This window comes from Aedes albopictus, chromosome 2, assembly GCF_035046485.1.
Source record: "Aedes albopictus strain Foshan chromosome 2, AalbF5, whole genome shotgun sequence".
In the NCBI taxonomy this organism is placed as follows: domain Eukaryota; kingdom Metazoa; phylum Arthropoda; class Insecta; order Diptera; family Culicidae; genus Aedes; species Aedes albopictus.
Window position 1 is genome coordinate 213,335,175 of NC_085137.1, and position 15,982 is coordinate 213,351,156.

General features: G+C 41.3%; 1 protein-coding gene across 1 annotated transcript in view; it reads left to right on the forward strand.

The window, feature by feature from the left end:
• The window catches only part of LOC109420544 (uncharacterized), a 129,430-nt gene that overhangs the window by 109,185 nt on the left and 4,263 nt on the right, over positions 1 to 15,982 (forward strand). Inside the window, exons 5-10 of the mRNA XM_062851094.1 lie at positions 8,706 to 8,874; positions 8,936 to 9,335; positions 9,447 to 10,410; positions 10,477 to 10,778; positions 10,865 to 11,338; positions 11,412 to 11,572. Coding sequence (XP_062707078.1) covers positions 8,706 to 8,874; positions 8,936 to 9,335; positions 9,447 to 10,410; positions 10,477 to 10,778; positions 10,865 to 11,338; positions 11,412 to 11,572 — 2,470 coding nt within the window. The remainder of the gene's footprint in view (positions 1 to 8,705; positions 8,875 to 8,935; positions 9,336 to 9,446; positions 10,411 to 10,476; positions 10,779 to 10,864; positions 11,339 to 11,411; positions 11,573 to 15,982) is intronic.

Consider the following 15,982-nt stretch of genomic DNA (forward strand, 5'->3'; position numbering starts at 1 on the left):
TTCCTGTGTGGTAGTGGTTTGTGTTCAGATTTCCTGTGTTAATCTTTCTGTAAGAACTTTGTAAACATCTTTTGTTCTCACGTATATGGATAGGCTTGCATTAGGTTTCGTGAGACATTTTTTGGACAACTCAATTAGCAATGCCTCGGATTCCGTACGCTTCAAGCTTTCTAAAAAGTATTGTGTGGTTTAACGTGTCAAACGCCTTCCGCAGATCTAAGAAGAGGGCTCCAACTAATTGTTTGTCATCGATTCCCTTGATAACATCATCAAGAAGCTCAGAAATAGCCGTTTCAGTACTACTACCCTGCCGAATACCGTACTGAAATTTATAAAGCACTTTATGTTGGTTTAAAAACGGAACAAGTCTATCAATAAGTAACTTTTCTATAATTTTGTTAAATGTGGATAGCGTTGATATAGGTCTATAATTACTCACATCATGGGCATCGCCAGATTTAAAAATTGGTATCACTCTAGCTACTTTCAGGCAATCGGGATAAACTCCTGTTTCTATAATCCTATTGAAGATCTGTGCCAAGATTCGGGAAAAACTAACAGAATTTTGCTTAAGATCATCGGCTGTGATACCATCGGGACTTCCACATTTTTTTGAAGCTAAATCATTAATGAGCAAAGTTACTTCATTAGGAGATGCTGGAGTTAAAAAAATTGAACCGGAAACTCTCTTCAAATACGACAACGGATTAGACGAGGTATCCACTACAATACCGTTAGCGAGCTCTTGACCTATGTTGGAAAAATATTTGTTAAAAATCTCACAAACATGTTGGCTATTATCAATTTTTATACCATTTTCATTGAGAGTAATCTCACTTGATTAAGAACTTTTCCCAAATATTTTATTAATATGTGTCCATAGTTTGGAGTGCGGAGTGTTATTTAGAAGGTTTTTTTTCGCTGCAGTTACTTTATTAGAGATATGTTGGAGCAAGCCTTGGAGGTGTTGATCATTGGGGTTTCTTTTGAGTCGCTTTCTGTAATTATTCTTTATTTTAATTAAATACCACAGATGAAGGTTCATCCATGGACAGAAACTTCCTTTTACATTGACATTTTTAGTTATAACTTTTGAGTATTTTTCATGTAAAGTTTTATAAGTAGATATGATGTTAGCTAGGCATACATTTGGATCCTGAACTTCACCAAGAGAATCCAAATAGGTTTTAAAATCATGGAGTGATCACTACGATCCGAAGAGATTGTATCGTTCCTAGTACGAGGCAGATCATCAATTCTACAGACTGCGTGATCTATCAAGTTTGCACTTATCGGCCTTGTAGGAAAAGTGTAGGAACAGACAAACCCGTTCGATTCTAATAGCGTTCTATATTTTACAACCATAATATTGCCAAAAGCATTCATAGGTATATTAACATCACCAACAAGAAAACAAGATCTATTAGAGGCACAATTATCAAATACATTTTCCAAAATATCTAAGAAGTTATTAACATCGAATGACGGGGGACGGTAAAAGCCATGAATATCAAAAGTACGATTATTTTGACAAATATTAACATGAATGTGATGAAAACCTTCGACATGTACGTTACACTGAACAGCAAAATGAAGGTCATTCCTGACGTACATAGCCAAACCACCATTGGAGCTTTCTCTACACGAAAATATTGCATTATATCCAGGTACATTATACAAAGCTACATTTTCTCTTTTGATCCAAGTGTCGCCTATGACAATTATGCCAATCGGTAGATTACAGTGCTCTAGCGTTTCAAGAATGTAATCAAATTTGTTAATAACATTCATTCCTCGAATGTTCCATTGCAAAATGCGCAGTTGATTTATATTATTTTTGTCAACAGCACAATGTTCATTCTATTCATCAATATGTATATGTGATTAGTTATTATGGTTAGCCATTGTGAATTAATATTAAAAAAATACAAAAAATAATAATAATAAACAAAACAAAAAAAAATTAGTGAATGGGCATTTGACAAATAAAAAGATAACATTTACACAGTCCTCTTGAAGTTTGTGAGCGACTGGGATGTAGAAGATCCTTGTACTAGCTTATTAAAATCATTTCTGTTTTTAATGATTATCGGTTTTGATGTTTCATCCTTCTTCACCAAAACTGCTCCATCCCTGCCAGCCCAAACGTATTTTAGATTCATGTCTTTCTGAAAGCTTCGTACTTCATGTAAAAGTTCCAATGAATATGAAGTTAGCTCATCTCTGATGGCGATATTTGAAGGCTTCCCATTTAAAACAATTGACTGGTCAATTAAAGCGGATGATAGCATTCCATACTTGCGTTTTTTAGCCAAAAATGATTCTTTTACAGCTTTACTCCTAAATACAATTCGTATTGGCACAAGTTTACCAATGGTAGAACTGACAGGATACACTCGAGAGACAGATATGAGAGATTCAGTAGGAAGTTCTGCACCTATACAATCAGCAACTTTGGCAACTATTTCAGTGACTTCTTCATTGGACTGGACTGGCACTCCGTGTATCATAGCATTATGGCCGATCGATTCTTTATTGGCTTTATCTACACTACATTCCAAATTATGAGTAAACGTTTTTAAAGCAGACAACTCACTTTTCAAAACATCCACTTCTGATCTAAGACGACAGTTTTCCGCTTTAAAAGCTTCAAAATCATGCACTATATCATCGAATTTAGAAGACAGAAACTGCTGCGAGTCTTCAATGGTCTTTGTGATCGAGCTGACTTCGTTTTTAATCTCACTCATTTGAGCGGAAACAATAACGTGTATCGATTTTTTTAGCTCTGAGCCTAAACTATCAACTATTAATGAACGTTTATTTTGCATATCAGTGATCCTTTTGTAGATGTCTGAGCATTTAGCGGTACAGAAATGTTTTGCTTGAGTTTACGAATTGAAGAGCCTGATATATTACGGCATTTAAAATGTACACTCGAAAAGCAGTACAAGCTATTCATAAGTTTATTTGGATCATTTTCCTCCTTCTGACAATCGGTACAAGAAAGAACATCATTCGTGTCGTCCACCGTCATTCTTGATTTATGCTACTTACCTTGAATTGAGTATGTAAACAATCCAAACAATTTAAAAGAATGGTGACAAAAATACTACAACACAAGCATAAACACGTGTAAAGGGCGTGTAGTGTATAAAGCTATAACAAAATACAACACATTGAACAAGTAAAAATCAAAATCAATTTTTAAAGTATTGCTCAATACAACAATCGATCTGTGAGATGTTATCGCTACATGAACTTACAAACAAACAAACTGTGACGTGTACAACTCAAGCTCATGATGTGAGTGGCGAGGTACTCAAAACTACAGGTTTAATACTTGCGCAATCGGTTTAACGCTGGCTCTTTCTATCCACTTTCGCCAAATACTGCAGTGTATCGCAACTGCAACCGCTTACATACGTATAGACTACTTTGTGGCAGTCACGGCCCTTGCCAGAGACCAGAGTAACCACTAGTGTGGGTCATCGGAAGCGTTTTCTCAGATCAAAGCTTGTTTGGTTCCATTTCGGGTCCTGAGTATCTGTGCAAAATTTGAGCACGATCGATTGCGTCTACACTTTGCGCATTGCAATTGAAATTTGTATGGGAAAACATACTTTTTTGCCTTTTAGCCATAAGTTGAAAAAGTTTGAAACTTTTTAACCGATACTTTAAAATGATAGCCTAGGATGTTCTGAAGAACTTTGTTGAAGACCGCAAAGCGATCCGATGCTTGTGAAAATAGCTATAACCAACGAACCACATGCATGTGTTTATGTTTTAACATGTAAAGGAATAACAATAGCAACAAAATCATGATGTTTCGCCAAGCAATGCCAACGCTATAACTTTTTTCATAAGCATCAGATCACTTCGCGGTCTTCGACAAAGTTTTTCAGGACACCCTAGGCTATGTTTTCACTTAATCGATGACACGGTTTTAGAAAAATTCGAGCCTGTTATGAGAGAAATGCAAAAAAGTATGTTTTCCCATGTAAAACCCCATACAAATTTCAAACGCGATGCGCAAAACGTAGACATAACCGTTCGTGCCCAAATTTTGCACAACTATTTGGGTCCTGAAATGGGATCAAAAAAGCTTTGATCTGATGGGATACCATTGAATTTTTCACTTTTCCATATAAACGATGACCCACTCTAGTAACCACTATTATTGTGTGCTACTAGTGGATGTACTCGACGTGTTTTCTGGATTCTTTCTTCTCAGCTTCGCCAAATTCTGCAGTATTACACCGCAACCACTTGCATACATACAAACTACTTGGTGGCAGTTGTACGCAGCGACGATGGCCCTTGTCAGAGACCAGAGAAACCACTGACGTGTGCTACTAGTGAGAATACTCGAACCACAGAAAAACAACCATCGATACAAACACGAATTGCCGTTCTACAGAACCTCGCAACACCTTTATGACGTCCTATGAGATGAATGTTGTTCGCCACAATACAGACACAAGACAAAAGCAACGATATACATACACAGATAATTGATTGCTGGAGCGAGGCAACTACTATTGATGACCAAGAAAATAACCCCTGGCTTAAGCGTTAAACCAGGTTTAACTATATGGGTAAGCCTGGCTTACCGGTTAAGCCGAGGTGAAGAAATCGGCCCTAAGACAAGACATAATCAACGATAGTACGCCACAATACTCGGTTTGTGGCTGCTGCTCTCCATCCTCGGTCACGCTCAATGCTCGCCAGGTCACGCTTCACTTGGTCCGCCCATCGTGCTCTCTGCGCTCCACGCCTTCTTGTGCCAAACACCAGCTTTGCAGGGTTGTTATCCGGCATTCTTGCAACATGCCCTGCCCACCGTATCCTTCCGGGTTTGCCCACCTTCGGGATGGTCGTCGTAAAGTGCAGCGAGCACGTGGTTCATCCTTCTCCGCCACACCCCGTTCTCTTGAACACCGCCGAAGATCGTCCTTAGCACGCGTGTCGCTCGAAAACTCCGAGTGCTTGCAGGTCCTTCTCGAGCATAATCCATGTCTCGTGGCCGTAGAGGACCACAGGTCTTATTGGCGTTTTGTACATGGTGCATTTGGTGCGTGGGTGAATCTTTTTCGATCGCAGTTTCTTCTGGAGCCCGTAGTGACTTCCGCCGATGATGCGCCTCCGAATTTCACGGCTCACGTTGTTGTCAGTCGTCAGTAAGGATCCGAGGTAGACGAATTACTCCACCACCTCGAAAGTATCCCCGTCTATCGTAACATTACTACCCAGACGGATCCGGTCGTATTCGGTTCCGCCTACCAGCATGTACTTTGTTTTTGAGGCATTCACCACCAGTCCGACCTTTGCTGCTTCGCGTTTCAGGCGGGTGTACAACTCTGCCACCGTTCCAAATGTTCTGGCAATAATGTCCATGTCGTTCGCAAAGCACATAAATTGTCCGAATTTTGTGAAAATCTTTCCCCGGCTGTTGAGCCCGGCTCGTCGCATCACACCTTCCAGAATGTTTCTGTGCTCCAGTCCACTTCCCGGCAAGCCAGCGCAGAAGCGGGCGAGGCATCCGTCAGGCGAGGAGCTGTCTGGCGGTGCCCTCAAGGCCAGGCGAATCATTACCCCGAAAGTCGGTAATAATGCCGGAAGGTCGGACCCCAGCCAGGAGTCCCGGAAAGCTGGGAAGGGTGGGCCTGAAAAGGCTGGCCCGTCCCGGAACGATGGGAACAAGGGGTTGCGATCGCTGGTGGGCCCTCAACAGCCACAGAGCAGGACGATCTAAGGGGAGGACCCCCCTTGGACGAAGGTAGAGCGGAAGAAGACGAAGAAGGCGAATCCGCAGGTAGTAGCGCAGGACGCCAAGCCAAGGCGTAGGAGGGCAGGTGCCAAGCGCGAGAAAGGCGACGCGATCGTCATCGAGACGGAACAGTACTCGGACGTCTTGAAGACGATGCGCACCCGTTCTTTTTTATATTAAGCTTTTTACAAATGAGCAAGAGCAAAATGAAAAAATACACTGTAGTTTGTAGCTTGCATCTTGAGATTTGTGCATTTGAAACCCTGGTGCACTGTTAAACCGGGAATCCAAGACGTTTGTCCTTAAAGCCACATGGACTGCACAATGCTGCATAGGTCTGCAAGAAATGATCGTTAAGATGCTATAAATGCTCAATTTTACGTACCGTGACAAAATTTCATTATCTTTTGTTTGGTTCCTAATTTCTCTTCCTTTTTCTTCCACTTCCTTTACCTCTCTTACAAAACCATATGTATAGGTACATACGACTAAATTAAGTACGTCCCTTTGCAAATTTTTCAATTGATAACACAGTGCAACATTTTTTTGTCTAAAGAGCAAACTAATGTGTCTCTGGCAGGTTTTGGGCCGCTGAATCCGAATCTGGGCTCAGATTTGCTCCAGCACGTAATAATTTTGAGCTATACCTCAATTTATAGGGCAAAATATGCGATTTTGGGCTTTTTTGACTGCAAGCCATAAGGCATAGAAATATGTATATTAGTGTGGGTCATCGGAATCGTTTTCTCAGATCAAAGTTTTTTTGGTTCCGTTTCGGTTCCTGAGTATCTGTGCAAAATTTGAGCACGATCGGTTGCGTCTACACTTTGCGCATTGCAATTGAAATTTGTATGGGATTTTGTATGGGAAAACGTACTTTTTTGCATTTTAGCCATAAGTTGAAAAAGTTTGTCTGAAACTTTTTAACCGATACTGTAAAATAATAGCCTAGGATGTTCTGAAAAACTTTGTTGAAGACCGCAAAGCGACCCGATGCTTGTGAAAATAGTTATAACCAACGAACCGCATGCATGTGTTTATGTTTTAACATGTAAAGGAATAACAATAGCAACAAAATCATGCTGTTTCGCCAAGCAATGCCAACGCTATAACTTTTTTCATAAGCATCAGATCACTTCGCGGTCTTCGACAAAGTTTTTCAGGGCACCCTAGGCTATGTTTTCACTTTATCGGTTACTCGGTTTTATAAAAATTCGAGCTTGTTATGAGAAAAATGCAAAAAAGTGTGTTTTCCCATGTAAAACCCCATACAAACTTCAAACGCGATGCGCAAAACGTAGACATAACCGATCGTGCCCAAATTTTGCACACTTATTTGGGTCCTGAAATGGGTTCAAAAAAGCTTTGATCTGATGGGATACCATTGAATTTTTCATTTTTCCATATAAACGATGACCCACTCTAATGTATATTGTTTAAGAAATCAACAGATTAATTGATCAATTAAGGACAAACGTCTTGAAATCCCGCTTCAACAGTGCATCAGAACTTCAGATGCACAAATCTCAAGAAACAAGCTTCAAACAACAGTGAATTTCATTATTCTGTTCTTGCTCACTTGTAATAAGCTTAAAATAAGAAGATCAGGTGCGCTGGTTTTGTTTATGAAGAGATTTGTGCCTTCGAAATCGTGAGTTGGTCCCAAAATAGGCCATTGTGGCGGCCGTTTTGGGATTCTAACAAGTCTGTCCTTAACATCTACATTAAGGTGAAACATCAAGTAAGCCCATTGCAATTTTGCATACAAACTTTAGAGGCACAAATCTGACGAACGAAGCATCGAATCATGCCGCACTTGATTATCCTGGCTTTGCTGACTTGCAAAAAGAGGCAGCTTTTCAAAATCGGCCGCATTATTTTGTTTACGAATTTTTAAGATTTGTGCTTTTGAAAACGTGAGTAGGGGTGCAAGTCGGCCATTGTGGCAGCCAATATGGTACTCTCTGAAGTTTCTCCTTAATGACTCATGCAAAATATTTCGTTTTACCAAATCAAATTTGATAGATTTAAGCATTTTATGTCAGTATGAAAACTTGCATGCAACTTTTGGAAGGTGACTTGTATGGGAAATATCATACCTAACATAAAACGTTTAAAACTATCTAGTTTGATTTGGTTAAACGAAATATTTTGCATGAGTCGTTAATTTAGATGTTAATTGACCAATTATCCTTTGATTGGTTAAAAAATATATGTCCATGCTTAATGACTTGCAGTCAAAAAAGCCCAAAATCGCATATTTTGCCCTATATATTGAGGTATAGCTCAAAATTGTGACATGCTGGAGTAAATCTGAGCCCGGATTCGAATTCAGCGGCCCAAAATCTGTCAGAGACACATAAGTTTGCTCTTGAGACAGACCAAAAGTTGATTTGTGTTTCGCTGTGTAATTTATGTACTTACTTGTCAAACGTTCCGGTAACATTTCAATCTTAAAAATCTTCCTATTACATCACATTCGGAATAGCTCGGTAACGTAGCTTACGGTTTGGATAAAAATGGCCCTACTGTAAAAGGAGGGGTAATTATAATATCAAACGCTTTTGCTTGCTGTACATCTAGTTCGAATGGAACGGAGGCAATGGCTATTTGATTTACGTGGAAATGTTTCTTCCACTTGAGAAGCACTTCCATCTTCCTTGTAAATTTTTTTGTAACTAGAACCCATCATGCTATGTAAGCAGCATCCACGAATCAATTCTCTTTCCTTGAATGTTTGCCAGCGATAATGTCCACCGAAGTAAAATGAACTTAGGAAGAATTCATATTTCGAATGGTTGAATATTTAATGTACTATGAACTCGATAGAACTAATTCAAATTTACAAAATTGGTGTTTATGCTCTCAACATTATCTTGCAGCAACGTACACATTTATTTCCACAAGATAATTTTTTTTTTCCTATCTTTCACAGGGCGAACCTCTCAAACACTTGAACGTTCTCTTCATCGACAAAGACTCAATCGCCATGAACAGTCACGTGCACTATCAACTGTTGAATGACTCTTACCAGTTGTTCGAACCAAAGTGCGTAACTTACGAAATCGACCACGACGGAACGAGACAAACGGTGTTCAGTTGCTGTAAGAACTTGCAAATTGTAATATCTGTAACAAAGATTTTCTAACCTCTACTCCATTTCAGCATTAATCGCTCGCAAGAGTGGAATCCTCCCGAAGGGACGCTACTGCGTAGTGCTGAAAGTAGTGGACGATACGGTCTCCAGTAGTGTAGATCCCAATCTATTCGACAATTCGACGATCTGTATCGATCCAAGCCACAACCACCTGTTGCTACCCCGACCGGAACCGCTCATCAGTGGTGATCATTCCGGTGCGGTGGTGGTGGACAGCAAACCGGCTCGTTCCGGCGGTAACGGCGGCAGTGGTGGTAAGAAAAGATCCAGCAATAAACTGGCAACGGCCTTGGCGAACTTTACCTACCCCAGGAAGGTAGAGTTGTACACCAGTGCGACCCAGTTTGCTCGCATAGCGCAACCGAGCAACATGTACGATCAAATTGCGGACGGTAAAACGGATTTGAAGTAAGTATTGTAGCTGTAGGTACATACATTGTAAAGGTTACGGTTGAAGAAAATGGTGAATTTCACTACTACTCATAGCGAGTGTTATAATCACCTAAGGAATTCTTACAGCTACCGTATTCTCATCAACCCGCTCGACGCTTTTGGTATCACCGAATCCGCGGGGATCATCTACCTCAACAATTCGGCAAACATTCAGAAGCAAATTTCGAACGTATCTCTGAATCTAGTGGTAGCGTGGTTGAACCACAACGCCACAATTCAAATTTCGATCAAAATTTCGTCGGGAATTTCCTGCAACGTTACTTCGGAAGATTTTTGCTCCGCCCATCCGAATCAGACGAGTTGCATCAATAGCTGCGGAGTTGGTAGTCGGGAGGGAACCTGTAAGTTCCGGATTTCCGATCCTGCCAGTGCGTTCGGTGGTTTGTTCAGTAAGCCGGAAGAGTCGACATTCGATGAGAACTATCCAACCTGTTCGCCGGATTTGGACTACTGCCCGGATAACGTGTGCGATCCTCTAGAAGATATGGGCCACAAGAGAAAAATCCAGATTTGCCCCCAAGATTGCGTTTACCCGGATGAAATCATCGGCGTTTTTGAGCGTTTGCATACCACAGCGAGAGGGATTCACATGTCCGGAGCTGGAACTTGCACTTGTCGACGAACTGGACAGTGCGACTGCGTCAGTCGGCTTGGTATCAAGAAAGAACACCGAAAGAATAACACCAAAACTAGGACGGGCAAAACCAGCACGACTACGGAACCGGTTGTACTCTTCAATGGGACGAACGGTGCATCCTCACCAGCCGCAGTACGCGATGGCGGTAATTACTATCAGAACGGACTGATCAATGGCCCGAATGCGCCGATGTTCCTGCTGGCCATTGTAGTTATTCCGATGATCGTAGCCGTGCTCTTGGTGTCCTATTGCTTCTCCCGGAAAACAGGTCTCAAGAAGAAACTGGCAGATGGCAACAACATTCCGATGCACATGGTCAGCAACGAAACAGAAGTGTTCAACGTGGATCTTCCGCTGAATTCGAGGATAAATGACATCAACTTCAAAATCGATGTGAGTAAATGAAAATACTTTGGGATTTTCGATTGCTACATCTATTACTCTGCTCTTTACTTTCAGTTTGACTCCAAGTGGGAATTTCCCCGTACTAATCTGATTCTGGACATAACCCTCGGCGAAGGAGAGTTCGGTAAGGTTTTGAAAGCGTACGCAACCGATCTACCGGATAAGCCGGGAATTACCACCGTGGCGGTAAAGATGTTGAAAACCGGCGCCAATTCGGTGGAGCTGTTGGCTCTGCTCTCCGAGTACCAACTGCTTCAGGAAGTGACGCATCCCAACGTGATCCGATTGCTCGGTGCTTGCACCAAAGGCGACTCTCCGTTGTTGATCATCGAGTATTGCCTGTACGGATCGTTGAAGTAAGTCTGAATGTTCACAATTTTTCTTAATAGGTTATGTTTTCAAAAAATATCCCATAGCCTAACATCATGTTCTCACCCGCTAGAAACTATCTTCGCTTGAGCCGCAAGCTGGAGGTTATGAACGCAACCGATTACGAAAACGCCATCGAACCTATCACGGTCAAGGACATCCTCTCATTTGCGTGGCAAATTAGCAAAGGCATGGCCTATCTTACCGAAATAAAACTAGTCCATCGAGATCTGGCCGCACGGAATGTGCTCCTTGCCGAGGGTAAGGTGTGCAAAATATCGGACTTTGGACTGACCCGCGACGTGTACGAGGACGATGCCTACCTGAAGAAGAGCAAAGATCGAGTGCCGGTCAAGTGGATGGCCCCGGAATCGCTGGCCGATCATATCTACACCACCAAAAGCGATGTGTGGGCTTTCGGAGTCGTGTGCTGGGAGCTGATCACACTGGGCGCCTCGCCATACCCTGGCATTCCGCCGCAGAATTTGTATACGCTGTTGAAGCAAGGGTACCGAATGGAATGTCCGAAAAACTGCTCGGAAGAAATGTAAGTTTCATTTTCCTCTACTCATTGAACAAGTCTTTAATCATTGTACTCTTTAATATTCTATTCTTTGCAGCTACAGCATAGTTCGCTCTTGCTGGGCCGATGATCCGAAGCTGCGACCCTCGTTCAAGTATTTGGCTGGCCAGTTTGAGCAACTGTTGGGACGGACCGCCAAGTACATCGATATGGAGCAGAACTCCATTTCTAATCCGGTGTACTGCGAGAATAGTGACGGTAAGTGTCTTACCTTGAGTGACATTGTAAAATGTCGAATCACAGCAAAACTAGAATTTTATATAATTCCCTTAAAAGAGATAACATAAATCTAATGCATAGTGTCTACTATTTGTAAAGCCTGGAATTCTTAGGGAACTTCTAGAATATTCAGGGAAATTCAATTATGATGAAAATGAGAATGTTGAAACATATTTAACCTTTCACTCCACAGGGATCACTTAGATTACTCTAGAAATTCCTCCGGCAATTTATTCAGGAATTCCTCCAGTGATTCCTCCAAGGATTCTTCCGGAGGGAGATTCCTCCAAGAATAGCTTCTGGGATTTCTTTCCTCCAGGAACTTCTACAGAAATTTCTCTAGGAATTCATCTGGGATTTGACTCGGAATTCTTCCAGGAATTCATCCAGGTTTTTTTAGGGATTTCCAAAAAATCATCCAGAGATTTTTTAAAGAATTCCTTCAGTGATTCCTCCAAGGATCCCTCTAGAGATCCCTCCAGAAATTCCTCCAAAAATACCTCAAAGGATTCTTCTACAAGTTTCTCCAGGAATTCATCGAAAGATTCATTCAGAAATTTGTCCAGAGATTCCTCTCGGAATTTCTCTAGAGCATCTTCCAGGAATTTCTCCAGAAATTCATCCAAGGATCCCTCCAGTAATTCATTCGAGGATTCTCAAGAGATTCCTCCAAGAATTGCTTCAGGGATTCATCCAGAAATTCCTCCGAAGATTCCTCCAGGAATTCTTTCAGAAATGCCTCCGAGGATTTCTCCATGAATTCATCCAGAAATTCATATAGGAATTCTTCCAGAACACTCCAGAAGAATCCTCCCTGGTTTTCTCTAGAGATTACTCAAAGAATTCTTCCTACAGTTAGTACTTCAAAAATTTCTCCAGGGATTTCTCCAAGAACTCCTCTAGGGATTTCTCCAGGAATTTCTTCACTTCAGGGATTCCTCCACGGCCTCCTTCTTAAATACCTCCAGGCATTCTTCCTCCAATAATCCTTTCAAAAATTCCTCCCGGAATTTCTCCAAGAATTTTCCCAGCGATTGCTCCGGGAACTCCTCTGGTGATTTCTTCAGATATTTCTCTCAGGATATTTATAAGAAAAATATTCCTTCAAAAATTTCGTAAATGTTTCCATCATCTTATCCAGGAATGCACCCAAGAACTTCTCCAGAATTACCTGAAGATTCCGAGGAACTCTTCCAGCGATTAGTATTGAAAATCTTTAAGATAGTTTTGGAGGAATACATACAGGTATGTACAAGAAATTATCTGCAAAAAGTCTTCTAGTAGTTCATCCACGGATTTGTTGAGAAATCCATCTTTGAACCTCTTCAAAAATACCCACTGCAACTCCTTTGAAGGTATTCCTACAGAAATTCGTCCTGCGATTCTTTCAGGAATATATAGTGATTTTCTCCAAGAAACCCGTCAAGAAGTTATCCATAGCTTTTTTCAGAAACTCCTCCAGAGATTCTTCTGAGATTTTTTCCAGGGATGTTTTAAAGGTTTTCCTTTAGGAAGTCCTTCGGGAGTTCTTCTAAAAAATTGTCAAGGGACTCCTTTACTTCAGAAATTCCCCCAGGAATTCCTCAAGGGTTTCCTCCAACGATTGTTTTAGGACTTATCGTAGGATTTCTGCAGGAATTTTATCAGAGATCTCCTTCCGAGTTTTGTGTCAGGATTCCTCCGGAAATTTCTCTTGGAATTTCATCAAGAAGTTGCCTAAAAATTTTCCCTACAGCATTTTCTTCAGGAGTTCATTCAGGAATTCCATCAGGAATTCTTACAATAAGTTCTCCAGCGCAGGTTTTGGTTGCGTAGAAGTCACTGAACAATTAAGTCCAGACAAGCTAAGCGCTTTCAAATATTTCATCAGGAAATCCTCAAGGAATTCACCTAAGGAAGACTCTTTCGGAATATTCCCAGGGTTTCCTCCCGGAATTTCTCTTGGGATTTCTGCAGGGGTAGATCCAGGGATTCTTCCAGAGATTCTTCCACGGATTTCTTCAAATATTACTCCAGGGTTTAATCGAAGAATTCCTCCAGAAATTCCTCCAGGAGTTGATCCAGGAATTCATCCTGGAATCTAGGGGTTCCTCTAGCAATTGCTTCAAGCATTCCTTCCAGAATTCCTAGATGAATTCAGGGTTTCATCTAGGAATGCTTCCAGGAGCTCCTTAAAGAATTCCTCCAGGAATTCTTCCAAGAATTTCTCTCTGACTCTTCCAGAGATTCTTCCAATAATTCCTTGAAGCACTCGCCCCCGCTGACCGAAATTCTGGCTACGCTCTTGCTCCTGTTCCGTGCGCCCCTCGTATGTGACGACGAACTGGCGGCTTCAGTGATCCGTGGACTCACTGGAAAAAGCCTGGGTTCGTCGGCGCGCTTAGTGGTCGTATCGGGATACAGGTCTGATGCGAGCACACTGCAAATCGGCTTGTAGGGTCTACGCTGCGGTTAAAGGGTCTCGAAACCACTAAGCTTGGGGTTAAAATAAAACCTGCGAGGTCCTATGGCACAATGGGAGATGCTTAATGGTGGGTTAGGAACTACTGTATAGATGGGCTAGGTTCGGGGTATTTTTATGGCAATTTACCTCCTTCAAGAATTATTTCTGGCATTACAAATTTCTCAAGAAATTCATTCACGAATTTCTTCATGATTCCTCTATGAATTTTTCCATAGATTCCTCTGGGAATTCTGGCAGGGATTTGTCTAAAAATTCCTCAAGGAATTCAACTAGAGATTCCTCCAAAAACTCCGCTAGAAATTCCTCTAGAGGTTTCTCCAGGACTTCCTCTGAAGATTATTTCAGAAATTCTTAAAGGCATTCCTCTAGGATATCCTCCAGGGATCCTTCCAAGAACTCCTACAAGATTCATCCAGAGTTTCCACAATGCATTCCTTCAGAACTTCCTCCAGGCATTCCTGCAGAGATTCCTCCAGTAATTGCTTCCGGGATGCTTCCAAGAATTGCATCAGGAATTCCTGCAAAAAATTATCCTGGAATTCTTTAACGGATTCCTTCAAAAAAAATCCAGATACTCATACAGGAATTCGTCCAAAGATTTCTCCATGAACTTTTTCAGGGAATTTTCCAAGAATTCCACCAGGAATTCTCCTAGGCATTCTTCCAGGAAATTTTCCAGGCATTCTTTCAGGGATTCCTCCTTGGATGCTTGCAGATATTTCTCCAGGAATTTCTTCAGGGATTCATCAAGGAACCTCACCAGGAATTAATCGAGGAATTTCATAATAAACTATGTCAGCAATCCATCCAGGAATTTCTTCAGGAAATCCTTCAGGGATTCCTTCAAAAGTTCTTCCAGAAATTTCTCTAGGAATACCTTTTGGAATTTTTTCAAGAATTCCTCCAAGAAATCATCCAGATTTTCCTCCAGGAATTGCTTCAGGAGTTTCGCTAAAAAATCCCCCAGGAACTTTTCCAGGGATTTCTCCACGAATTTCTCCAAAGATTCCCCCAAGGAATCCTTCAGAAATTCCTTCGGGATTTCTCCAGGAATTCCTCCAGAAATTTCTCAAGAAATTCCTCCGGGAATTTCTCAGGAGATTTTTTCAGAAATTTCTTCCAGGGCTCCTCTAGAGATTCCCCCAGAAATTCATCCAGTAATTGTTGCAAAAATTGCTCCAGATATTCCTCCCGGAATTTCTTCACGGATTCCTCCAGCAATTTCCAAAGGAAAACCTCCAGGAATTTCTCCAGAAATTCCTCTAGGATTTTATCCAGAAAATTTCTCAAGGAACTACCAGGACTTACTCCAAGAATTTCTTCAGGAATTCCTCCAGCGATTTCTCTAGGAATTGATCAAGGAATCGCTCCTGGACATCCTTCAGAAATTATGTCAACAAATTCTCCAGGATTTTTTCCAGAAAATCTTCTGAGGATTTTTTCAGAAATTCTTCTGAGGATTGTTTCAGAAATTCTTCCAGGAATCTTTTCAGGAATACACTCAGGATTTTTTCAGGGATTTCTCCAGGAATTTCTCCTGAGATTGCTCCAGGGGTTCCTCTAGGGATTACTCCACGCATTTCTCCAGGGATTCCTCCAGGAGATCCTCCAGCAGTTCCTCTAAGGATTCTTCCAGCAAATCCTCTTGAGATTTCTTCAGGGGGAAAATTTCAGGGGGAATACCTTAAGGAATTTTTCAGGGATTTCTCCGGGTATTCATCCAGAAATTTCTATCAAGATTCCTCCATGGACTTCTTTACAAATGAGGGGATTAGAAGCAAAGGGGTGTAAGTGACAAAAACCTACTTTCGAGTAAATGAGGTTTAAAGCTTTTCATCCATTTTTCATCCCCTACAAAATGTATGGAGTTTCAAAATTGACCCAATTTTCTACGATTTATTGTAATTTTTCCAATTATCGTAAAA